Below are 27923 nucleotides of genomic sequence, written 5' to 3'. Positions count from 1 at the left end.
TCATTATGAAAGTGATATTAAAGATAAATTTATATGGTGATCGTGTGTAAAATGAATAAATTAAATGATAAGATAAAAGTGATGTAGACAAAGACGGTATGGCGGGCCCAATTCGACACCTATCCACGTACCACCATGACCCAGAGCCTAACGCAAATTCGGTAAGTCTATAGAATACAAATCTATACTAATCAATGTAGAGACGATTGCTTTAATGCCTAACTGAAATATTACCAGACCAATATACATAAACATAATAATAATATCTGAATATGCAGCGAGTTTCGACGAATGTTTTAATATATAATTTATACGACATTAAAAATTTTATTAACATAAGAATAAACAACATTAAACGCTTAAATATATATATACAAATATGAACTAAAACTAGTTACTGTACAAATCTTGACCGCGTGGAATGGTGGCAAGAATGCTAGCAGCATTTCCCCGTTGAATCGCAATTCCGATCCTCTGGGCAAAAAACGAACCAGCAATTTTTACGACAATATTAAAATTAAAAGTGCAAAAGTAAGGCGTGCTGTTTGTCTTTCTGTAGATCGTTTACGGCCAATATACTGAGTTGAATTTGAGGAAATTTGATATAAAGTAAGCTTAAACTCCAGGAAAGTACATAGGACATACTTTATATTGCCTAACGATCAAACCCTAAAACACGAGAGAAGCCGTGGGCAATAACTAGTACCTATATACATGTAGCTGGGTTTCGTAATCTCATCCGCTTAAAATTTAGGTTATTGATGTGACAAGCGTCAATTTCATTTTCTTGTATAACTTGGACGTAAAATAACTACAGCGCTAAATTTGATAAAATATCTTACTTATAACCAAACTTCCAATCTTATAATAAAATTGTTTATTTATAAACTTTATTGCGATACAAAATGAAGTTTGGTAAGTATTTTCGTAGCAAACTCTACACACAATTTAACGTTTTAGTATTTTATAGGAATATCGTTTTTTTTTAATATTTCGAGACAAATTGCTTGCTTTATTAAATATCTCATTAACATTGTACTACAAATATTATATGCGTATAAAATATTTAATTTTGCCCTGGATATTAGACAGAAGACCCATGTAAAATATTTATTTAGGAATCCTGAGTAAATATTGCTTGTCTATCAAAAACTTATTAATTAAATAATATAGGGATTATACGGGACGATCATCGATCTTTATGATACTGCTATACTTACAACTAAATTGAGAGTATGAGTTACAGTTTTCACTAATTTGCTGACTACTACTTATCCAGCAAATTGCAAAATTTTAAATTGTAATTCCAATCGTGAGAGATCCATTTTTATTAATTTTATATTTTTGTTTATTGTTTATTACACACATCTTAGATCTCAAAGTTAGTTAGTAATCTAACTTTGTTTTTTTTTTAATTTTTTGTTATTGTTTATTATACAAACAAGGGACTTTTCAGATCTCAAAGTTAGTATATAAAGTTGTTTATAGCTGTCACTATCCATGAACAAATATGATACTTCTGTTCTGTACAATAAAACTAGTGGGTCGCACGTAAATCTTAGCGTTTATTCAAGCGATTATTAAAAATCTATGACAAGTTTTGTTTTGATTCTATTTAATTGTAAGCTGACAACGTCTATTCGCACGTTTCACATTTGTTTTTTATATTTTATATACTGCTACGCTCTCTACCCAGCCAGCAACTTTTTCCGCTGCTAATTAATTCTTTGTTAAGTCGTAACAATTTAGTAAATTGCAATTAAGAATCCTCTTTAATTTTCTGCACATCCACATACGAACTCTTCAAAATAAGACCATGACCGATCTTCTACCTGCAGCTATTGCCCCATAATCACTGGGACAAAAGTTGGTGTACGCTATTGATATATAAAATAAGTTGCCTAATAAGTTTATTGTAATAGTACCAGTATACAATTTTGGTAGACTTAGGTACTTACAGTTTTTTGTAAAAAAGCTCCTCTTATTGTAACTTACATTTTTGTGTGACACGTTCTTTTGAATGTATATCATACAAATTAGTATTTTACCACCAATTCGAAGAACACGATTTTTTACATGTAGCGTGACTATACAAGTATAGAGAGTAATCTAGAAGTGGAATAATGTACTTGATTGCAGGGCTGTGTGCAAGCCCGTCTAGATAGGATAGAACCACCCACTCATCAGATATTCTAGGGCCGAACAGCAATTGTGACCTTTTACCATCAGGTGGCCATTTTGCCAAATACAAATAAAGTAACCAGTTATTCATTAGGAAATTTTAATTTTAACATTGTCAAAGAACTACTTTGCTTTTAATTGCATATTATCAAATACTTTTATATTTATATTTCTAGAATCATATATATTGACAAATTAATAAATAAATCGTGATTTATTATTATACATAGAATATATATCCAATTCCAAGTTGTACGGATAAACTTTTACGCTCGAGTGCTCCGAGTCGAAGCAAGAATCTCAGTAGTGCTCAGCGGAGCCAGAGTTATCGTTGATTTCAGTGGCACTCACCGGAAATGTTTACTCGACGAGCCGCGATGGCAGAATGTTACATTATTGTGTCGCGCCCAGAAACGGCTGAAATCCATTACCACTCCGCTATGCAATTCCCTTTTGGCAGTCGAGCTGCACACAACACAGAATTTTAATTAGATCGGCTCCACTCTCAATAAATCCTGCATCTATTCCGATATTTCATGGCGACTCTTAACAATGACTGCAGTCTATTCAACGGAGGAAAACAATTTTATATGGATTCTATTGTTCTTTGAATAGAATATCAAATAACACTATGTATTTTTTTAAGTATTAATCCTTTCGGTATTATTTCCAGTGAATACGTCATGATAGTAATATCAAATTACAATAAAAAAATCGTTTAAAGCATTGAACTTTAACTTGTATAAAACTTTCCGATTTAAATTGGATACTTTTTGAGTCTGCATAAAGTAGACGTTGGAAGTTTTGTACGAAAAAGTATTTAATTTTTAGAGCATAAAATTTAGGAAACGCGCTAAAATTGCTCTGAAAAATAAAGCTATACACCGAAGTAATCATTTTCTCGAAATTTAAAAAAATGTGTTTTAACACCAAACGCAAGAGATTTTTTCCGAAAGTTCATATTTTTCAAACAATCATTCGCCTTTAGAAAGATAAATATACATCTGTATTAGTTGTAACTAAAGACTTTCTCGTATATAAGTAGTTAATTGTCAGTTTTTAGGCATAAAAAGTGCCTTGGTGTTCAAATTAGCCTCATAACATATTTCATCAAATTTGTTTCGGTGGTTGTGAAAGAACAACAGACATGCAGAGCTACTTTCAACTTTTCTAATATTAGTATAGATTAGATGTCCATTACGATGGCACCGCAATTTTTGAATTTCTATTGAAAAAAAACGTGTGCTGAAATGTGCCCAGCAGGTGCTATGAAAAAAAAAATTACTCAAATAATATCATTTTTATGAGGAGGTCCTTTTTTCAAGTCCTAGATAGCACCGCTACTTCACTTTATCGAATTCATTAAAATTGTGCCTGTGTAATGTGCTCGACATGCGCTATCATGTGCGTGTCGTGACATACTGGGCACATTACAGCACACATCTTTTTAATAGAAATCAAAAATTGCGGTGTCATCGTAATGGACATATGTATAGATTAGTCAATTTAAAGAACGACACATCTGAGCCCGTCGTTTTATGTATGTCAAAAATGTATTAATTTAACTCGACGTAGTTGTCACAAATGGAAGATCCCAAAACCAGTCACTGACAGTTGGTTTCTGTTGGTAGCTAGACCGTAACATTACCTGTTTTACGAATACATATTGATTGCACTCAATAATACATATTATGTATATACCATATTCTAAAATTGGATCATATATATTTGAACATAAAAAATAATTCAATAAAAAAAGTAATAACTATTATTATAGTAATGCTTACCCATTGTATATTTTATTTAACAAATGCTTTAAGGGGAACCCTACACATGTGAAACAAATACATTGATGGTTTCTGGAAGAGATTATAATAAAAGGAAACTGGTACTTATGAAAGAATTTCCATAAAGTATTTTAGAATTTCGTTAAAAAAATATTCATTTTTTTCTTATTACCATAATTAATAATTTATAACAAAAATGGACGCACCAAAGACAAGAAATACAGAGAGGTGCCGAAGAGGAAGCAAGACAGCATAAGAATGTGTCATGTCATTGGCTGTCACGGTACAAATCTTTCTCACCCCCAAGGTGAGCAGTAGTCTATCAACAAATATTGAAATTATTTAAATATATTAATCTGTGAAGCATTAACTCTGTAGCCATATTTATCAAAAAAACGCTGACGGAGTTGTATGGAATTTGGTACTATTAGAGTTTATATGACACACCTACGATGCGCTTAACACACTCGTTTATTTACATAATATTTAATATGAAACATTCATTCAAATCAATTATTATTTTAATGGCTTTTAGTTCTGCCGACAGGACACAGATGTGAAGTACGAGAAACATTCATAGCTTACGTTCGTACTACCAATGACAACACACGACATGTCAAATATAAAAATCAATGTCATTTTTTATATATTTGATTTTTTTTATTTAAAAGTGCCAAGGTATCGTCTAGTTCAGCCTAATTTTTCCCACGTATGTTTCGAATGTTAATCGCATCTAATATTTTATTAGCAATGAATTACGGACGAGCCGAAATGGCGTGTGACGCGTGCAACTTCACCGATGATTGTGGATTCAAACCCAGGCAAGCACCGCTGAATTTTCATGCTCTTAATTTATGTTTATAATTGATGTCGTGCTCGGCAGTGAAAGAAAACATCGTGAGGAAACCTGCATGTATCTAATTTCAAAGAAATTCTGCCACATGTTTATTCGCCAACGCGCATGGAAACAGCGTGGTGGAATACGTTCCAAACGTTCTCTTTAAAAGGGAGAGGAGGAGGAGAACAATAAGGGACAATTATATATATTAGGAATTATAAATTTAAAATATTACATAAATTTAATGGAACAAAGTTATATTTTCAGTTTTTAGTAAAGTGTACTGGTAGATATCGTCACATAAGGTAATAAGCCTCCAATCGACCTTTACCGGTCGTATTTTTGTTATTGTCTTAATTCGCATGGGATTTGTCAGGAGACAGTGTTATTTTTAATTATTTTCGAACGTTGTATATGTATCGTGTCTGTTACATAATATATATCTCAAACAACTTTGTTCCTACCTGGAGTCCCCCGACATGTCCCCTTTTTTCAAGTTAATTTCGCTAAAGGGAATTTGACGTTTCAACAATTTTTATGGATATATTACATTCCTCATGCATAAGGCTGCACTACTTATATAGACGTCCTAGCACATACACAAAATTAGGATATCGAAAATTGAAGAAAAAATAAGTGTATATTTTTCAGTCAGTGTGCAGATTGAAATAAATCACTAACATCGAGTTCACTCAACTAGAAATAAAATTTTACAAACGAATGAACCTCATCGAACAAACAAATCCAATCTAATTTAACTGAACACAGTGTCGGCATAATAGTTTATGTAACCTGCTTTACCATAATCAGAATGAGAATAATTTATTGACACACACAGACACAGCACACACACAAAAGTTTCAAAAAAAAAAAACCTTAAAAAGTACCAGCCAGTTACTTTGAATTCAAATAAAATAATTGAATAGGACGAATTATTTTACAAAATACCATTTAGTCTTTCTTTGTTTAAAAAAGTAACCGCCTGTAAATTTCCCATTATGTATGAAATGTTTTAATTTCCTGCGTACTTGGCTTTAAATAATACTTTATTTATACTAGTTGGGCGCCCCCGATATTTCACGTTTATTCAATAGAATTTTTTACACCTGTGACAGGTTTTATTTATACTGTAAACTGACGTCTTATCGCACGCTAAACAAATGCTATTGTTTTTTTTTATACAGCCATAGCGCCGCTTTCTACCCGGCCAGTAATTTTTTTCAATTAATTCTTTGTTAAATCATGGCAATGAAGATCTTCTTTAATTTTCTGCACATGTAACAGCTGAAGCTCTTCAAAATAAGACCATAATCGATCTTTTATGTGCAGCTATCATTTCAAAATCACTCAGACAAAAATCGACTTAAGCTTATAAATGTCATATTTAACTGTTGAATAAGAGTAACTAGTGAGTTTCTTGCCGGGTCTTCTGGGTATCTACTTTCCGAACCGGTGTTAGTTTCGCTTAATATATGTATGTAGTTGTTAAATGACATCAAGAGTGCTCACAAAGCCTAAAGTATAAAGTATGTTTTGATTTTGATTTTTAATAAGTAAGAGCTGATATGGTTAGTTAGAACACGTGCATCTTAACCAATGTTTGCGGGTTCAAACCCAGTCAAGCACCACTATATATACATATATACATATATGCTTAATTTGTGTTTATTATAATTCATCTCGAGCTCGGCGGTGAAGGAAAACATCGTGAGGTAACCTGCATGTGTCTAATTTCATCGAAATTCTGCCACATGTGCATTACACCAACCCGCATTGGAACAGCGTGGTGGAATGTGTTCCAAACCCTCCCCTTAATGGAAGAGGAGTCCTTATTAGTTACTTTACTACTTACTTTAATAAGTAAGATAATTAATCGATTTTGATTTAGTTGCACATCATGTTGTTACCTAAATAAATATAAGGAAACCAAATGTTATTATTACCTGATATATTTATTTTTATGGCCTCACCAAGGCGTCTAACCTTAATGGGACAGTCGTGTGGACAAACACGCAAGTAATTAAGTAGCAACACATAAATACAAAATTACCGTTATTTTTTAATGTGATATCTATACACAATAAGGCATTTAAATACAAATACATCGTTTTAGCATTACTTTACGTTTCAATCGGATATAATATAATTGTTACTTGTCAATTATTTTTAGTATATTTTGTTTCGAAATGCAAAAAGCAAATATTAAATTACCTTGATTTTTTTTAATGATATAATCTATATGTATATCGGATTATCGCTATTTTCGATCTCTCGAGTCTTATCACTAATATATACTGTGAGCAGAGAAGTGTTGGTCCAAATAACAAGCAATTGGTAATCAAAGATTTTATTTTAAATCAATATTTTATTACGAACACAACAATTAGAACAATTAAAATTACTTATCACTTAATTATAACACTGACTCTAACTTCTTTATTTTAATCACTTCACTTCCACTATGTACACTTTATATAGAATGCGAGACAGTTTCAAGTACTGTGATGTCCGTCTGACCGAGCAGAGCTCAGCCCGGAGGACTGCCATCATGTAGACTCTGTCGAGCTCCTATAGATGGAGCTGGCGTTCCAATAGTTGTGATTATGACTTCATTCCGACATATATATAAATGATACCCAAAGATAATGACGCTGTAAGAGAACTAAACCGTTTCTTACACTATATGCCATCTATCTTGGGAACGAAGATGTTACGTCCCTTCTGCCTATAATTACATTGGCTAATTCGCTCTTCAAACCGAAATACAACAATATTGAATACTGTTATAGAATATCTGATGAGTATGCGGTACAGACCCAGACGGCCACAAAAGCCAACCAGCGATTCGATATTTAAATATATATTTTTTTAATTTATATATAATACCAGTCTTAATAAAGATGTATATAAATATATAAAACAATAGTGGTCGCCCGCTGAATTTCTCGTTTTAGGGTGTTGTCATGTGTCAGGCAAAAAAGTAGCCTAAAAGTAGCCTTGCCTTTCTTGGAGTTCAAGTTTGCTTCATATCAAATTTCATCGCATTCCGTTTAGCAGTTTAATCCTGAAAGAGCGACAGACAGACAGACAGACAAAGTTACATTTACATTTATAATATTATAAAATAATAATATACATCATATGTAACTGATAAGCAAGAAAATGTAAAAGTGATATTTCCTTTTTTTAATTTATTACCATATAAGCTTACTCCAGTTTCGCGATACAGAATGAAATGTTGGCATTAAATTATGTCGTGACAAAACCGAGTTGCGACCTTTACGTGATAAGATCACGCCTCATCCAAACCTGACTAATGTTTGCTCATCACGTATTTTAAAATACCCAACTATAGTACTGAACTATACAATAACTAATATGAATATTTACATCCTGACCCTAAACTACGCAGACCTGTATCTTAATGACCTTCGTATATACTATGTTTGCATGTGTGTACGATATCCATACAATCATTATAAATGCGAAAGAGGATCTGTCTATCTGTCTCGCTTTCACACCAAGACTACTGGAACGATTTAAATGAAATTTGTTATACAAATAGTCTAGAGCCTGAGAAAGGACATAGGCTACTTTTTTGGAAACATAGGGGTAAGACCTCTTTATATACCAATCATCAACGTAATATTTTATGTTAGTTTGTAAATATATTCATATTCAAAAACAAAACCGCGGGTAACAACTAGTATGATACACATGTTCACATGTCACAAGCAATAATTAATACTTCTGTTTTTCATAGTCAATTTTCTTAAAGGAATTTTACGTGCGATTATCTCTTTCTAATTGTATCATTAAATTCAAATGTCTAAACAATGATCTAATCCAACTTCATGTTAATAAAGAACTACTACTGCTGTAGACTCAAATCAAACAACCAGAATTTTGTTACAGAAATACCGCGGCTTTTGACGTTAATAATTAATCGAGTTCGTGTTGTACCGTTTAAGAAAAGAATCGTTAAAGCTATATTTAAAAACGTGCAAATTCTTAACAGTGGAAATTATTTTTATCATAATCGTATTATAAGACAAAATCCCCCGACTGTGTCTGTTTATCTGTATGTTTGCAATAAACTCCAAAACTACCAAGCCAATTTTCATGAGGCTTTCACTAATAGGCGAAGAGATTCATAAGGAAGGTTTAGGTACATCATTTATTAATTGTTAAACATGTTGGAAAATGCAACAAAAAAAGTATAAATAAAAAGAAAAAATATAAAAAAAGAATCGAACCGCGAATAGCCGGGACGTTGCTAGTTAGGAATACTATTGCTGTAATTTAATGTTTGTACTGTTTTCACTCACTGTGGGTACTTGGAATATAAATTGAGAAAAAACAAGGATTCACATCCCTATTTTTGTACAGTCAATCTGTGCAATATACCCGCAATCCGTGGCATGTTTGCTTTTCATTAAAACTGTGAGAAGCACGGTTTGTATTATTGTATCGAAGTTCGCGCACGCAAATCACAATGCAACTGATTAGTCGCTACCGTAGAGTATTGGACAGTATAAGGATTTTTACTCATATTTACGGTTTAAATAGAAAAACGATAAAATAGGTTACGTTTGAAGTTTTTAGCACTACAGTTATAAGTAATCTGATTTAATACGATCGCTTATTGGTCGCCGATCACGTCATCGACTATAATCAACCAATCAAATAAACTTAAATTGTTGATCAGCGCTTCACAAACTGGAGGTAAGATTTTCCTTAAGCTTTTAATTGGAGAATGAAATTACTTTAACATTATTATTATTTATCAATATATTTTAGTGATATTCTTTAACAAATATTTAACTACAATTGCCAAAACTAACATACTACGACTAATAGACGCTCCCGATTTCGCGGTCGTTTTAGTGGTTAATTGTCAAGCATATTAGGCATAAAAAGTAGCCCATTTTGGAACTCGAGCGCGGTCCAAAAATTAAAATGATATTTGACAAACAGATTTACTTTTGCAGACATTTATCGTCTTTATGCTTTTTTTCTTAAGTATTTTAATGAGATCTCATAACCGTGCCATGTGAATCTTGATGAACTTCACCGATATATTTTTTTTATTTTTTATTTAACCCTCTATAAATTTATTTCCAGCCAATATTACTAGATTATTATAAGTATTGCTATTATTGTATTAATAGACGATACCTTTCGATAAGTTAAGTCATAAACATTTTCACTTACATACAAAATATCAGATAAGCGACAAAGAATAATCGAAATCCATATTTCAAATAAGCCGCGCAATATTTTTGTTATATCAGAAAGCGTACCCTAACATTGACATAGACTGAGGAGTTTTGTACAAAAAAGGCTATTTCCTTTGGAGAAATGGTTCCGAACTCGATCTTGCGACGTAGTGATAAATGGGTCTAGTAATGATTGCATAAGTCCTTCTTAGATCTGTTTTCTAATCATCTAATCTGCTAAATTTGCTAAATATTATGAGTACATAATTTACGATGACAGTACCTACCAATGTATTTACAAACACATTAGTCAAACTCTTGGGTGTCTAGACTCTTAGGTAAGCTTTTCTTTGACACTTTATTTTTTATTACAGTTCTTAAGAACGTTATTTGTATAATAATAAAATGATAAAGTTATTTTCAGATTGTTAATTAAAATATAGTGTCATACTTAAAATAGAATACTTAAACATACCACATAGAATCAATGTGTTAGATTAAACGCTAAGCCTTAACCTTAAGAGTCCTATAAGACGCATCTAGCAGAAGTGGTCTTTGGAAATTTATAAGCTTTTGCTAGAAACATATGTATATTTTTTTCAACAAAAAATCTGACGTAAAATAAATGAAAGTCTATAACTTTTTTACTACAAATCTAAGACGCCAAGCAGCGGCAATATTCGTCGAAGAGTCCGTCAAACTTTTCTAAACACCTAGTCGTATTATATACAATTACAACATATGTAATAAGAGTGAAATTTCGTGTTTTTAGTTATAAAATGGAAATATTTTAATGACCAAATAATAAATGGGACTAAGGTTGTCTGGAAGAAATGGCTTATAAGCCATAAGACCGCCTTTTGCTTGGCCAATTTTGTTTGAAAAATATATTTTGTTTCTTTATGTATATTTGGTGTGCAATATTGAGTTAAATAAATAAATAAATGGGACTAAATATTATAATTTACAATAACGTAAAGATAATTTTTGTGCATTAAAATAAAAAACCTAGTTTGTGAAAGTGTCACGTTTGAACTTGAGAAAAAACTGGGGATGTTACAATATTGGGTACATTATTGAGCAATTTTCCATCAGCGATATACATATATGTAGTATGGTAGACCAGGCCTATGGCTCGTCAGTCAGCAACGTTTTATATCTTTTTAATACATTGATAATAGGAAAATATTTTATATAAATAACTACATTATAACTTTCTAACAGTTTATTGTATTTTTAATCCAATAAATGTATTTTTGCTTCATAACTTAATGTTGATGTGTATAGAATTTTAAAAAAAGAATTATAGTGAGGGATAAAAATCATAAATTTTCTTAAGCAGTAATATTTTTTAGTTCTTAAGGTAGTACTATCAGGAATGTCATTTACGTTGATATGAAAGTAGTTCAGATCTAGAGATTTTCGTTATTACCTAACTTCTTTCAGCTTTAGCGATAAGAATCAATCAAGGCAAACATTACATTTTTTCTAATCATATCGATTGATCGAATTAATGGGGGACGTAATAAGAACATCCAGAACTAGAACGATGTAATTGGGAGAGTTAGTCACTTCTTGAGCGAGCTTTTGTAAACATGAGTAGAGTTAGTTTCGTTCAGAATTTTCTGAAGAAATATGAACGAACGAAAAATTTTCTTTATTTTTTCAGCCATTTATAATGTTATTGGATTCATATTTTACCGAGACCTTGAGCGTTTTAAATTTCATTATTGTGAATATTTTTACCTTTTTTAAAAGTTACAAAAATTCCATGTATTAAAATATCACAATTTAAGTTATAATAATAACTTAGGCAATTTAATTACTTATATCACACTGTTATTTCTCAGTATCAGTATGTAAGATATATCGTCCTAGTTTGTTTTTAAAAAACAAATAGTCAAGAAGTGTTTTATTACTGGTTGCAATACAACTCAAGCATTCCATGAATTACTAGAGCGTGTATGTGGTCCCAGGAGCGATTGTCCGGATATCAACGTTAAACAAAGTCCAAAAAACTTTTACAAACACCTTTGAATAGTCAATACACAAGATACTATTAAATATATGTTTATGTATATATAAATGTAAAAGTAACTCTGTTTGTCTGTCTGTCCGTCTTTCGTGATCAAACCATTGAACCGAATTTGATGAAATTTGGTATGAAGCAAACTTGGACTTCAAGGACGGACATAGGCTACGTTTTTTGTCTAACACTTGAAAACCAACCCTTAAAACGCGAGAGAAGCCGCGGACGTCAACTATTATACCATAAATTCGGAATATAGTAAATAAAGTTAAGAAAATCCGATAAGAAACTCATTAGTTAATTTTTCCAACCAAGATGACATAGGCCTATTAAGAAAATAAAATCAAATGTATATATTTACTCAACATCAACGAATACGATCTCCGTGATATTAAATCATGTATAATAGAATATTCCATTGATTAAAATGCCTTTTCAATTTATTACCCTAATGTTCAAGCTTTGGGGTCTATTTTCTCTCATCTATCATTTTCTATAATCCTAAATAATGTGAATAATAAAACATTAACGTGACACCGTGTGTTAAACTCGCGTCCACGATCAGTTTATGTCAGGCAGCATACCAATTTTCGAGTTCGAAAATGGCAATTACCTAACGGATGAACTGCTAAAATTATCATAAAGTGATTTTAGCTATATGGTAAATTTTATACGTGAAATAATGTATCGATGGGTGAGCGGGCCAAAGTAGGAATTCGATCATTTTTACATTCTTGTATTAAATTTCACTAGTTACCTTATTTATAGGTAAGAACTCTATTTTGTATTACAGTAAAACGGCTATTCTGGTTGGTTCTTTCTTATGTTTTGATGTATAAGTTGCAAATAGTGATTTGTGACTTAAACAAGGTGAGATCCCTGTTTTTGATTACTTCATTGTTCAATCAGCAATTTTACAAAGCTATCACGATTTCGACACGTTCGTGATTCTATTCCGATCCTATTTCAACTTTTATTCACAAAAAACTGCGGACCAAATCTACTAATTTATAACAATGATACAATCCCGATTGAATTCCGATCTACGACGAATTGCAACTGAATTGTTGTTTTATTAGAATATGAAAACGAATAAGACGCGATTAATAATCGCTGAATCGAAAGATTCGATAGCGATTAATTGACAATTTGTGTTGTAGAGTGAGTAGAATTACCCCTATTTAGTTCATTTACGGCATACGGATCAATTGTTTAACTATTATGATTACAAAATATTGTTATCGTGTTACCTATGTTATTGGATAATTTGGTGAATCATGGATTCCATATATCATTCCATGTTTATTGGAAATCGGAATTCGATCTATTTAATAACTATAATTTTGTGTCGGATCAGATGTATTTGATTATTATTAAATTTTCACTGACATAGATAAAATAAAATATAAACAAGGTTTTTGTATCTCTTTAAAAAAAATCCGTTCACATCCAATGTTCCACTGCAAAAGATTTTAGGTATTCGGAAAAATAAAAAAATAAAAAGCAAATTAAAGAACATGGGCACTTGTTAAAAATTAATATATGTACATATAGGATAACCAATATAGCTTATTTAAGAGTTAAGTAACGTCCTGGTTACTATGCAAAGATTTATAAATTTACCTTAGCGCTGCAACAAACCTTGCAGGGACAATGCTCTACTAACCTTAGACATCGTGAGGAAACCTGCATGTGTCTAATTTCATCGAAATTCTGCCACATGTGTATTCCACCAACCCGCATTGGAACAGCGTAGTGGAATATGCTCCAAACCCTCTCCTTAATGGGAGAGGAGGCCTTAGCCCAGGGGTGGGTAATTTACAGGCTGTTATTTACTTTTTTTTACATGCCCCTTGTACCTGTAGACTGGTTCACAATAACATTGAGTAGTACTGTTGAGCAATAGAATATCAATATATCAGTCTACTGCGTAAACATATAAATTAGTATCTGCAGGATCTTAACGAACAAATACTTCCTTGGTGATGATATAATGATAATAATGTCTTGCAAGCTAATTGCGGCTCCAGCTATCTATTCTCTAATTTAATGAGACTGGGCAATCACTCAGAAATAATATGTCCTGTCCATACAAAACCAAGCAAATCAAAGGCAAACGCAAAATTTTCATCAGAAGACATTGTCACATATTTTACAAGGCACAGAAGTTTTATATGTCTAGATTTACCAAACGACCAAGACGATCAGTATTTCGCGCGATATATCCCTATCCCCATAAAGATTGATTATAAATACAAATTCAAGCAAGCAAATCGTGTAAAATATACATTACATGCCTAGAACTGAACCCGTCATCATCCATAAAATCTCGACTAAATATTAAGATACCACACGTTTTTCATTTTACCTTGTGTCTTTGAACAAATTAAAAAACCTAGTTATTCCGTACAGACGAGTTTTATTAATTAAAAAACAAAAAAATGCTTCCAATTCCAAATTGACATTTTCCGACGAATATTTGAGTAATTATTTGAAACCACTAAACCGAATTTTGTACTGAATTAAAATGTATACTATGTAAAATGTATATAGCGAACTATGTCGGTACGTAAAAACAAAAGCAAAAGTAAGCGATAAATTAATTTCAATCGGTCAGCGTTCACGACCAGGGGTTGGCGAGCGTTCATATAATTAGCAGGCTACTCCATTTACCGCAGAACAGCCGTCCATCGTTACGATTTTATGTTTCGCCTGATTTCAATGTGATTCGCTATCGATTACCATTTATATGTACTGACAATCGTGAATTTGTGAGCCAGATATTACTTGGTTGGTTTTATTTACACAAAAGAATAAACCTAGCCAATATATGTAGAAATATATTTCTGTTTAAAATGCGTTCAGTTCATTTTAATTGACAAGTCAAAGTTTTTATGAAACGCTAAACTAATTTGTTTGCCCTCATAGCGTTCAAAGAAGTTTTACTTTATGAAAAAAATAAAACATATTCCTTTTACGAACCGTGAAGTGGATATTAAATACTTCTTGGACAAAAAGTATTCGCAGTGCAAAGTTCATTCATAGCGCCGCCCCGGGCAATGTAAAAATGCTGCCCCATGATCGTAATACACAATTATTAAATAAATAAAATTTACTCATAGAAATTATTATACATTTTATCAATAATATTGTGTTTTTTTGCTCGTCCTCTAAATTTTGCCGACCCTGAAAATTTGCCGCCCTGGGCACTAGCCGCAGGTATCCTTAATGTAAATTCAGCCCTGAGTGTTAGACACCTCCTGTTAAAGAAATTTATGCAGGTTTTTCCGCCAAGACCGTCTTGATAACATAACAACAGTTGAAGACTGATATTATCTTGAGAATAAGGAAGGTTTTTCAAGTCGAGCTACGAGCTATTCATGTCGTTGTCTATCATAAGCTGAAACGAACTAACTTTCCAAATACTCGTCTTTAATGTTAACTAACATCTTTGTTCCGTTTGCAGTCAAAACACTCGGAGGATTAGTGCCTCCAATAATTAAGCACACTATAGGAGAGATGATCCATATTTCGCCCAGAAAATTGGAATTTCGATTCAATGGAAATGCTGCTATTCTTGCCACCAAACCATTATACGCGGTCATTACGAGTATTTGTGCAGGAAGAACATTTATTTTGATTTAATATTGTCTAAGTCCCGAATGCAAGGAGTTCTTATGTAAATTAAATTTATGTAAATAGGTTTTATATGTTTTTTTTAAACGTGTTGTGTTTGTTTGTTTTGATTAAATCATTTGATAAATAGATGAATTTATTCTCTACACGTCATGCTTGAATGTAACAATTATTACGAATAATAACAACGCTGACAAATATTTTGTCTATTTCAATTGAATGAGGCTGTCTGAGTCACATATGTGCCATTCTTCCGAATCAATAAAACTCAGGACTTCAATACAATACCTCATTCGGCCTATTCATTCAATATTCCCTTGCCGTAAATAAAATATGGTGAGCAATAAAGTTACATACAACGCTATAGATAAATCACAAAAAATAAACTTAACATTTTTTTTATAATTTATACTTCTCTATATTTTTCTTACTTTTATACTTCTCTAGATTTTAATGTGAGTGAATTCACTGAGTTTACTCATTAATACTGAAGTGTTGTATAAAATAGGCTATTAAATGGAAAACATATGAAAATTAATCTTATTATCGTTCATTTGCGTTTATTTGTACTTCCGCGATTTCCTGTGCAGCGTTTGTCATTGATAACTATTGCATATCTGCATTATTTTAACGTGGTTTTATAGAATATTAGTAAAAGAGTTATAATAAAATCTAATATTAAAAGGAATATAAATAGATGTGAAATTTTGTGAGGCATACTTTTATCTTTTACACGACACTCTCATTACATTTATGTTAAATGTAATCAAGCGAAAATACCTGTATTAAAAATAAATAATGTTTTATTTTTTTGTTGCAGTTAATAACTGAGATCAACGTACAGCTGGCTCTCTTCCGGGATTTGTTGATCCACATCGGACAACCCCACGACTGCCCGGAACTGAGAGAGAGAGTACGTCGCTTACGGCGCACGTGCGTTGAAGCAACGAAACAAACCAGCCAGCTCGTTCTGCCGACCTGCAAAAAGTATGTATTTCTTTTTTGTTTTAATTTTAAAAATAGAACAAACAAATTGAAAGAATGAAATATAGTTATTTTATAATATTTACTTTGTCTAATGTGCTAGGAGGTTTTAGCCTTATGGATCAATAATAATTACACTTGAGAAAAATATGCATTTTCTAGACTTTTTAACAAAAATGTAGTTATTTTCTTTAGTGTTTTGTAAATGAAATGTTGCCATTTTTTATTTTTTATGTCCAAAAGTTAGTATAACAAAAATAATGTTTTTCAAAACAATAACACTTTTTAATTTTTATTTCTACTTATACGATAAATGCTGTCTAGGGACAGAAAAAAAGTAGGTATTACCAAGGCAAAGTCTGAACAGATTATTACTTATTGAGACAAGAATTCATTTAAATTTCTAATGTACAAAAATCAAAGAAAATGACAATGTCTCATTTCTTATAAATAACAACGATTTGCCTTATCTGTATTAAAGTTTGAAGATGTAACTTTAAAAACGAAATAATTACTTTCCAAAGCCTTGGGTGTGTTAGTGGCCCATTATTAGCATATCAAAAGACGCATCGTCGTAACCTTTATATTGAGTACGGAGGAGAATCAATTACGTCGGTAAAAGTTTTCGCCTTTCGACTGTCCTTTGCATGAAAAACAGTAAACTAATAAATCAATCTATTTTGGTGCTTCCAGCCGTTAAAACAACTTATTTGGCACTTCCTTACACAATCTAAAGCTATCACTTGCCAAGTCCAAAACTTAAATAAAATTAGCAATAGTTTTCAAACGAAAACTTCAAGCTACTTGATTAATGAATTCCTAGACTTAAAGGATTTATCTAGCAGTTTTATTCAACTAGTGTCGAATAAAATTGTCATGCTAGGTTTAGTTATATATAAATAACATTGTTAAAAATAATCAAATTTTAAACCAAAAATGTTACTGAAAACGAACTGTTACCTGTCATCCAAATAAAGTAACGCTATTAATGTAAGTACATGATTGATTTAACAGCCAGTATAAAAGACCACAGACCCGGGATGACGGGGCTCAAATCCCGGATCAGGCCAATAAAAATATTGGATTTTTCCGTCGAACAATTATCAGTAGCAACCTGTCTGAATATTGGAAATGTGCACACTCGTGCTTTGTCATGTCATGACAGATTTTCTGTCACATTTAATAATGAGAGAAGGAGGATAAAGTGATAAGTAATTGAACACTATTTCTTGTACAATTGGCCTTCCTTGAGAATGTTTTCCATTGTCGAAGCGGGTTGATAGTCCAAAGTCGAAGCCGATATATTCAAGAATGATTTTTTTTTTTGTGAACAATTTATTTTTTATCGAATCGTTTTGCGTTTGAAATAATTATGTAATTCTTAGATTTAAAAGAAGCTACGTGTATACGAGCATGAGAAGTTCTTTGTCTTTATCGTGATTAAAATAGTTACAAATTTTTTTGACAAATTTAAATTTTTACTAAGTCAAAAACAGTCACTAACTATATTATAAATATTCGTAATAAAGTATGATTATTTAAATCACGAAACGATTATTTATGTTACTTCTCTATTTTTTGTGACCAAAAATATATTTTTATTATGTGATAATTATGTTGCAATAGTACTCGTACTATGAACAAATCTACGCCGTATATAATGGTTGGATCTGTTTTGTTTTTGTTTCGTCATACCACACCAGTAAAAAGTCACTTAATTGAGCTTGGTGCAAGCCCATCTACCTGGACCTAATACCCAATCGTCAGCCATTCTAACACCAAACAGCAATACTTAGTTCTATTCCGGTTTAGAGGGTGTGTGAGTGAGAACTACATGGAAAAGAGACATAAAACCTTAGTTTCCGAAGTTGGTAGTGCATTGACGAATCAATGGTTAATACTTCTTACAGCGCTGATGTCTATGGGCGTTAATGACCACTTACCAACAGGTGGCCCATTTGTGCGTCCCCCTACCTCTAACATTACAAAAACCTCTTACTTCAAAATGCTACACATTAATAATAATCCTGATTACCTTATCAAATATTGAATAGTTACATTTCCATTAGCAAATGATGTGTATTATATATGTCGAAGCACCAAAAAGTTTAATTAGGATTTTTTTTTTCGTACATACTGGCAACGTCCGTATGACGTACACATGACGGCCGAAAAGTCATTTTTGATGGAATATCGAAAGGAGAGCGATCACGAACGTAAACAACAATAGCAACAAACAACAACAACAGCCTGTAAATTCCCACTGCTGGGCTAATGGCCTCTTCTCCTTTTGAGGAGAAGGTTTGGAACATATTCCACCACGCCGTTCCAATGCGGGTTGGTGGAATACACATGTGGAATTTCTATGAAATTAGACACATGCAGGTTTCCTCATGGTGTTTTCCTTCACCGCTGAGCACGAGATGAATTATAAAGACAAATTAAGCACATGAATCAACAGTGCTTGCCTAGGTTTGAACCCGCAATCATCGGTTAAGATGCACGCGTTCTAACCACTGGGCCATCTTGACTCTCGAACGTAAACGACTAGACTAATATTTCGAATAGCATCATGTCTCATAACGAGTTGATGCCTAATCTCTCGTCATATATGTATTTCTCCAATTTTCGTTTTATTAGATATTACTATTCCAGGCGTGTTGGAAGAGTGGTCATTGTTCTTTAACGTGGCAACGTAAAACAAGCTTAACAATGCCTCAATTTATGGGTGCTAACATTTTTAACAGGTCTATAAATAAATCCTTAGTGAGTCGTTGAACATAATTGTATATCAAAAATTCTTTATTGCTTTAAGTATAAAATATGAATAGGTTCGTTTTTCAAAAAATATTAAATCATAGTCGTTATTCGCTCGCTCTTATTACATTTATTTGACAATTACGCCTGCGCACATTGCGCACATAAAAATATTTGTGTCAAAGTAACAGCGACACAAACTTTTGCTTATCAAACACATTACGTAAAAACTCAGTGAGCTTTAACGAAACCTATCGCTTATATTAAATCTCCACCGAAACCATATGACATTGCTTATCATAACTAAACTGTAAATTGTAATATCAGTGATTAGTATTGTTTAAAAAAGAATGTCTTCTCCATTCTAGTGACATTGGCGAAATAATCTATGTCTTGTCGGTACAGCTAAAAGCCATTAAACTAATAATTGAACTGAATAAAGTTACATTTGGGTTTATCTATTCATTTATAATAGAGATATAAAAATCAGTTCAGAATAAGATTTTTAAAGATATCTTAATACAGCTATTGTGTGATATATACGATGAGAAAACACAGCGGAGTATTGTTACGTGGATAATAGAAATCGCAAAGGCGAAAATGAAGGTAGAAGTTAAAAGGAGACGGCAATCGGGGAACGGGCTAGGGTTTATAGACGCGGAAAACCCGTCAAGTTGATTGATTAATCTCTGTTGGTATTTAACGGCACGGAGTACCTACTCCTATATAGTATAAACTCAACAACCTACTTCAATTTATCAATTACATCATAGTGCTGCTAGCTGGTAGGCGTTTTTTAAATATAATATTAAATTATTCAAAATTTAAAAGCAAACCTTTTGATTACACGTAGAATAAAATGTAACAACCGAACTAAAAGATTGCAATCAAGGAAGTATGATTAAAATATATCAATATATTTTTATTATAAATAGATTATCTAATCAGAGGCTGAAACATAATTATTACTTCTACTGTGTATGCGCATTATTATTAATAAAGAAAACCTCAAATGAATGAAATAAAAAGTTATGTAAATACTTTTTAACTGAAAACTCTTTGGAACGTAAATGTTAAATATAAATATCGTATCATCCAAACTAAAATGTTCCTGAAAGAACCGAGAACGCGTACTAACTGGGTAGAAACTTAATCGTAGTTTGTGCCATTCAAACCAGCCAGCACTAGTGATTAAGTTATCACGTGCTTAATTTGTGTTTATAATTCATCACTGTGAAGGAAAACATGGTCGGGCCTTTTGAAAAGTAGAGGAGGTCAGGCCCAACTATGGATTAATTACCTACTTAACTTTTTATTTTCTTGTTATATTTTTCCGATCAGCTTGAACATGATTTTACGAGAAATATGGGCCAATTTATTTCAAATTGAGCTTCGTCACCGAATTTTACAAATACAATTAATGAAAAAGAACATGGACGATGAATATCCATATGTTTATAACTCAATCGTGCCAGATCTGAATGGAAATTGACACACAAATAGTTTATAGTCTGGAATTTGAAATAGTTCACAGGTTACCTTATCATATTATTATTTGACAATTTAAGTATAATAAATTACTAGAGCGCGAGCGTCATTTTGTAACATAAAAATTTGTAGAACTACTTCCATCATGTAATAGATAATGAAATATTAAATACTCTTTGGTAATATAAAAAATATCCGCCTGGTTTTTACATTTAAAGTGTTAAATAAAAAAAAAGTTAATTTGTTCTTATAATTTGCAAATTGTCAAATGTAACGATAAATAATGATAAATATAAACAACCCATTTCATTTTTAGAGTAACTTCGAAAGTTTCACTAAAAATTCAAACTATGCAACGTTTTAACAGTATAACGGAATGTCAGTATTTTCACTTGCACGTTAAAAGAAATATGGTATTTTTTAACTCGCAAACACACGGGGGAAAACTTCAAAAATATACGCTCCAAATATTTACCTCTTGTTATTATTGACAAAATGTCACAGAGCAAAAATTCATTAATTACTCTTTTGCACTGTATTAAAACCACTTCATTAAAAATTTTAAATGTCAATTCATAAAGATTTTAAAGAGAAATTAATGACGTTGGTTTGTTTAGTGAATTTTCATGAATAAGAAGTTGAAATAGTATTCATAAAACACTAATAAAAGAAAAACAGTCTCTTACAATATGGCCGCTGTAGAATTACCAAAACATGATTTATAGTGATATATTTAGTGATGATTTATATATGAACCTTTATGGTTCTGGCACAAAAGCGCATTAAGAGTTTCCCAAACGTGAAGTGGGGGTTAGTATTTGCGACTCGCCGGTACCCAGGATGCCTAGTACGCCGGAATGATCTCTAAAGAAACAGTGAAAACTGAGATCACGTTCGTCATGATATATACTCTTTGCTGATTCGGGACCTCCTCTCCTTTTTAAGGAAGAAGTTTAATGCTTACTCACACTACTCCAATGCAAATTGGGTGAACGTGGCAGATTTTTCCACCGAACATGAGAAGAATTATGTGCACAGATTAAACAGATGAACATTCAATCGTACTTTGCCGGTTTTCAACTCTGAATGATCGGTTAAGATTCACGCCTTCTTACCACTAGCCATCACACTATAAAAGTTAATGGTCCGAAACTACTTACGTCTTAAGTACAAGGATATTTTATTTAATTTATATCGTATTAGCATTGGCATAAACGATCCTTATATCGTGCCTCAATATATTATGCGTATATTAAATGTAATGGTCTGGTTACACGCAACGACTCCAACGGAATATAGTTTCTGTCGTGAGGAACCCACTTCCCACAGACATTAGCAAAGTATTACTATTTATATTAACATTTTAACTTTTTCTTACATAACCAATGCGCCACTATCCACGGGAACTAAGACTTACGCTTTACGCTGGAACACATTAATAGAAAAATTGCTAATTGGCGGTACAATACTACCAATAATAATACTTGATGTTACATATCTAGACGGGCTGGCACAAAATCCTACTAAGAAGTAAATATTGTGTATATTTGTCTTTCAAATCAAATCAAAATAAACTTTATTTAAGTGGGCTTTTACAAGCACTTTTGAATCGTCATTTAACGATTAAGTGAAGCTACCGCCGGTTCGGATAGTAGTTTATTCCGAAATTAAGAACCGGCAAGAAACTCAGTAGTTATTCTTTTTTAACATTTAAAAAATACAATCATATTAGTTAAATACAATTATCTATGTATGTATGTATGTAATCTATCCTGCCTGGAAGTCAACAGGCATTAATTCCAAGCTTTTTTATCATCTACATAATCTTGTATCGAATAATATGCCTTTTTTACCAATGTATTTTTTATAAAAGATTTGAATTTACAAAACGGCAAAGTTAAAAATGTCTGCGGAATTTCATTACTACAAACTGTAACCATCAAAAAGTACAAATTTTTTATGTAATAATTACGTCCTCTTTGACCTTTGTAAATTATTCTATAGGAAATAAAGTGTTTTGTTATGTAGTACAGTATGTATTATATCACATTATTGTATCTAGGTCGACGAGCGAAGGCTGCGCTGATCAACCACAGCTGGTACTCCTATACTTCATGTCACAACTACTCCTTCGAGAGCTCGCCAAGTGTCACCGTCTAGTACAACTCGTACCTATGGACATGTCTTCCTATTACGGTATTCAAATCTCTCTAATTAGTTCATTTCAATTTAAACAATAATATTATATATATGCTGATATCTGTTTTTGTTACATTTAATGCAGGTTCACATCTATAGTGAAATATCGAATAAAATAAAAAAGTCATGTGCGGCTGTTAAGTCACAAATAAAATGTATAAAAAATATCATTATCATTACAGAGTATAGTTAGGTTTTTAAAATTACGCAACGGATTTTGATACGGTTTCATTTTAATAGATAAAGTGATTTGAGAGGAAGGTTTTTGTGTATTATACATGGACAATATAGTACAGAAACACTTATAGTTTTAGAAGTTTCTACTGCGGTGACGTAATTAAACAAATTCTGTAGTATATTTAGGATCAGTATTGCAATATCTAAAACATAGCTCAATCATATTCTTTGTGATGAAATTATTGTGTTAATAAATCAAAAATCCAAATATTTTTTATTCAAGTAATATCATAAAAACACTTTCGAATTGTCATGTTACATTGTTGAATTAAGTGTGCTGCTATATAATATATATGTGTATTGTATTATAATTTATTCAGTGTATAGCTCGTGAAATGACGTTAGATACGGGGGATGTAACTTAATAATCATTGCTTTGCAATGCTCTCAGGCCTGTAGTGACAGTCTGTTATAAGATTAACTCCTATACCTGCACGTACCGTACCAGAATCAATAACAATATCTTTTAAAATAACTCCATTTATTTTGGTGAACCAGCAATTGTATATATGATTTACAAATTTATAAACTGAAATATTGTTAGGAATTTTCACTCCCAAGTCCATATTTTTACAGAACGAATGAAAAGGAATGAAAATGTTCCGTTACATTGAATATTGTATGAAATAGAACATTACGAAATCATAAATCGCTATTGTTGTATTGTGTTTAGTTTAACGTTTAAAAGTTTATGAAAATTAACGTTATTTTTCATTATTATATTTAGATTAATCTATATTAATATAAAAGTGAAAGTAACTCTGACTGTCTGTTTGTCACTCTTTCACGACCGAACCGCTGAACCGAATTTGATGAAATTTGGTATGAAACAAACTTGACCTCCAAGAAAGGAGATAGGCTACTTATTTTGCCAAACATATGACACCCTAAAACGCAAACAAAGACGAGGATCACTACTAGTTATGTTATGTAGCTTTAGTTTAATAATTTATTTTTTCCGTTTAACACATCCAGCAATATTACTTAGCTCACATACATAGCTATAAATTATATATTGTTTTAATATAAAATATTTGATTTTCCTAGAAAACCGCGCTGGTCCATCGAATTTTGGAAATGTGATCAGTCAGATCCTACTCTGCAAGCAAATCACGCCGGACTTCAATCAAGAAGAATTGTGCAGCATCGCTAAGGACACGCAGGAAATCACAAGAATCGTCAACGATATCCAGGAGTATCTGCCACAACACGATAATCTTAATCATTTAGGTAATATATATATTTTATTTATTAACAAAAAACTAAAGTAATGTTGTAATTCCTGAAACAATTTTTTTTATAGTACTTTAACTTGAATAATTAAATTTATTTCGTGAATCTCGGAAATGGCTCTCACGTTGTGACTCAAACTTTGTATTAAAACAAGGTTTTCCTTTTTAAGTTTATCAATTTAGGTTTATTTCCTTGCTAACGGAAAAAAGACCTACTGTTTTACAAAAAAAGCCCGGGATAGCTCGATCGTCCGGGTACTTAGCATAAATGCGTAATTAGATTAGTTGTTTTTTGGTATACATGAAAAACTATTAATCGAAATAATATGATACAGTAAGTATATTGTTTTGTGGACGAACATTTTTTATGAAATACATATCTATCCGAGTCAAAGTGCTTTTCAAACTAACTATGTAAAACTCTTGCACGTGAAATTAGTATATATATAATGTTTCTACAAATAAATTCTTCCTGGATAGCATATGTTATATGTTATTTATATGGAACGTTTCAAGTACTATTTATATATTAAAAAGTTGAAAAAATCAAATGCTCACTGCATTTGTCACATGATGTTACTTAATAAACTTAATTAAAATAAAAAATAAATAACTTGATAAGAATATACTAGACTCCAACCAGTACAGGCGAGTATATAAAAGGTCTTAACAAACGGCCTACCCGTATGAGTTATGCCTGTTCATTAATTATTCTACCGCATTGTAGTATACACCGCACCTTGTACCAGTAAGTTAAAAAAAAACAATATTTTTAAAAAGACAAACGTTATTGCACGGGATACGATTTTTTTAACTTATACCTAATATTTTTATATAATTTATAAACTATATTAATATTATAAATGTGAAATTCTGTGCGTCTGTCTTTCGCCGAATTTGATGAAATTTAGTATGAACGAAACTTGAACTTTAAGAAAGAACATTTTGCCTAACACGTGACAACCAGAAGCCGCGGGCGACTACTAGTATTATATAATATGATAGGAATATTATAATCGAGCAGGCAGTTAATTATAACATTATTACAATTTTTTTTTATTTCTTTTATCGTCAACTCGCCGTTAACGATGTGAACTATGTCACCTTGCTTTTACGACTCGTTCAAAGGTACTTAGTAAAATATGCTGTATGGCGGTAGAATTACTGATGAACAAATGATACCTACACAGAAGGGGTTGCACTAAGCTCGACTACCTGTACATAAAAGTATAAAAACAATTACAAGTAACTTAGTAATAATGTGTATTTCCCGTATTTCTCACTGAGATTAGTAACTATCAATAAAAATAAATACTACTACTTCCATTTCATTTCCATTGTCTAGAAATATTAGACACTAATACTGTATAGTATACGTTTCATTTATATTTTCTGTAAATTCAATGAAATACTAAAGCTTTATGAACGGAATATTTACCAAGAGTCGCATTTTATATAAACACTAATTGTTCATCCCATCTTCGTACGGGCTAAATTGTACGCAAATGTATCCACATATAAAGGATACCTTCTAATTACATACAGAGAGCTTTATGTGTTGTATAAGGAATGCTGCTTTCGAATTATATTAAGACGAGAGAACGAGGAACGTCCACGCTATGATATCATGCTTTAGTGTGAGTGACACTCGTGTTGATAAGATGTCTAAGTGTGCGTGAGAATACTAATTTAAGAAGAAAAGTTGCATTTTAATGTGATTATTAGCTTTTTCATTCATGAACTGTTCTATGCGACGTTATGTAATACGAAATGTTTCTTTATTTTTCCAATCATATATATTAACTTAGTATCAATATATTTTTAAATTTAATCACTGAACTTTTTGTTAAAAAAAAGGCGTAGCTTTATTAATTACTGTACTGTGCTCGATACAATGTTTTTAACAATCAAAAGTTTATCTATGTTTATCATAGTAATATTTTGTATAATATAGAAATTGACTTAAATAAAAAGATTGTCAAAAAAATTGTAATAGTTATAGTATCAATTCCACCAGGATTAATTGAGAAATCTACTTTATTAGAATTATATATATTTAACATAAAATATAAATTGCAAATGTGAAATTTAAGCAAATATTTCAGCAACCGCTTATTAAAGGGCTGCAATAAATGCGTTTGCGTTACGTAGACCTCAGTTTTGAGCGTCACCGCAAGAGATCCATCAGTCACGCCCAGCATTCAACATACAGTTTGGTTAAAGGCTCACGCTTAATTGGACCTCGTGTCTGTTTGTTACAGAAACCAACGTTGCGCTTAAAGGCGATGACGGCACCGGCCTATGGCGGAACAAGCGGCGTGGATCCCTCTACAAAGGCATGGGCGTGCTTTGTTGTATGTCGCGTCCAAACTACCTCTGAGGGTGACGCTCATCGCCAACGAGGCGGCCCAGAGTTACAGATAAATATTAAACATGAACTCTAAACCGAAACACCAGTGAAACAATAAACTCCAAGTGTTCATAAACTTTTAAGTGAACGCACTAAGATATTAATTAGATTAAGATAAATGAATGGTCGATTATATGAAGTGTAGAAATAAAAAGGGTCCACTAGGTCGCTTTTGTACGGCGATGCAATGTGAAATGTTAGTTACGTAAGCCGTGAGAATCGTATGATGCAATTAAATATATCAGTGTAGTAATATAAGGTAACATAAGACGCACGATAAAGTATTGCGAATAGCCTGGAGTGGGATCAATTGCGTTTAAGTAGACTAGTGTTTAAATATTTTTATTGTAGAGCATTTTAAATTTTAATTGCATAAATTCCATTCGAGGGAGAAATTATATTTACGAAACTTTTTTTTTTTTTAATTATATCCCGCTAGTGTGCTTTTTCCTTCTTCTATATGATTGTATATCTTAAGAATTTTCACGCAGGTGCCAACAAAGTTTAATCTCAGTCGGATAAACGATACGCGAATACATATAACAAGTTATTTTTTGTTATATAACATTTATTAAAATATTTTGCTCAGACAAAATAAAAAACATGCTTATAGCACACGCTAAAGAGCATAGTTGTAAAAGGAACGTTTAATATTAAATAAAATGAACAATTACGTCATTCTCATATTGAAAATAGTTATATCATTTATGCGCATATAATTTAATTGAATACATATATTTATTAATTGCAATAAATATAAATAATGTATGCCTAAAATGATACTATTTGTTACAATTTGATATAGTATGTAATATTTGTTTATTACAGATCCGCGATAATATGAAGCATGCTTGTTTTTGATTATTTTATAAGAATACTAGCTGTGTTTGCGTTTCCCGCGTGTGATATTGGGATTATAAATGTGT

General features: G+C 31.8%; 1 protein-coding gene across 1 annotated transcript; it reads left to right on the top strand.

Annotated features, from left to right (window-relative positions):
* Window positions 1–27670, top strand: LOC124532317. Its single transcript, XM_047107176.1, has 5 exons — window positions 1–161; window positions 16511–16677; window positions 22982–23115; window positions 24403–24585; window positions 26849–27670. The coding sequence occupies exons 1-5, from the start codon at window positions 99–101 to the stop codon at window positions 26965–26967; spliced, it is 666 nt and encodes a 221-aa protein (XP_046963132.1). The 5' UTR covers window positions 1–98; the 3' UTR covers window positions 26968–27670.
* The last annotated feature ends 253 nt before the right edge of the window (window positions 27671–27923 follow it).

This window comes from Vanessa cardui, chromosome 1 (genome assembly GCF_905220365.1).
Source record: "Vanessa cardui chromosome 1, ilVanCard2.1, whole genome shotgun sequence".
Classification (NCBI taxonomy): Eukaryota; Metazoa; Arthropoda; class Insecta; order Lepidoptera; family Nymphalidae; genus Vanessa; species Vanessa cardui.
Note: the sequence above shows the minus strand (reverse complement) of the source record. Positions and strands in the feature narration are given on the sequence as shown.

Coding starts and splice junctions, on each gene's coding strand:
- LOC124532317 (XM_047107176.1), top strand. CDS start 99: ATGGCGGGCCCAATTCGACACCTATCCACGTACCACCATGACCCAGAG. Junction 16,678..22,981: donor GTTCTGCCGACCTGCAAAAA/GTATGTATTTCT, acceptor TATTGTATCTAG/GTCGACGAGCGAAGGCTGCG. Junction 24,586..26,848: donor CGATAATCTTAATCATTTAG/GTAATATATATA, acceptor TGTTTGTTACAG/AAACCAACGTTGCGCTTAAA.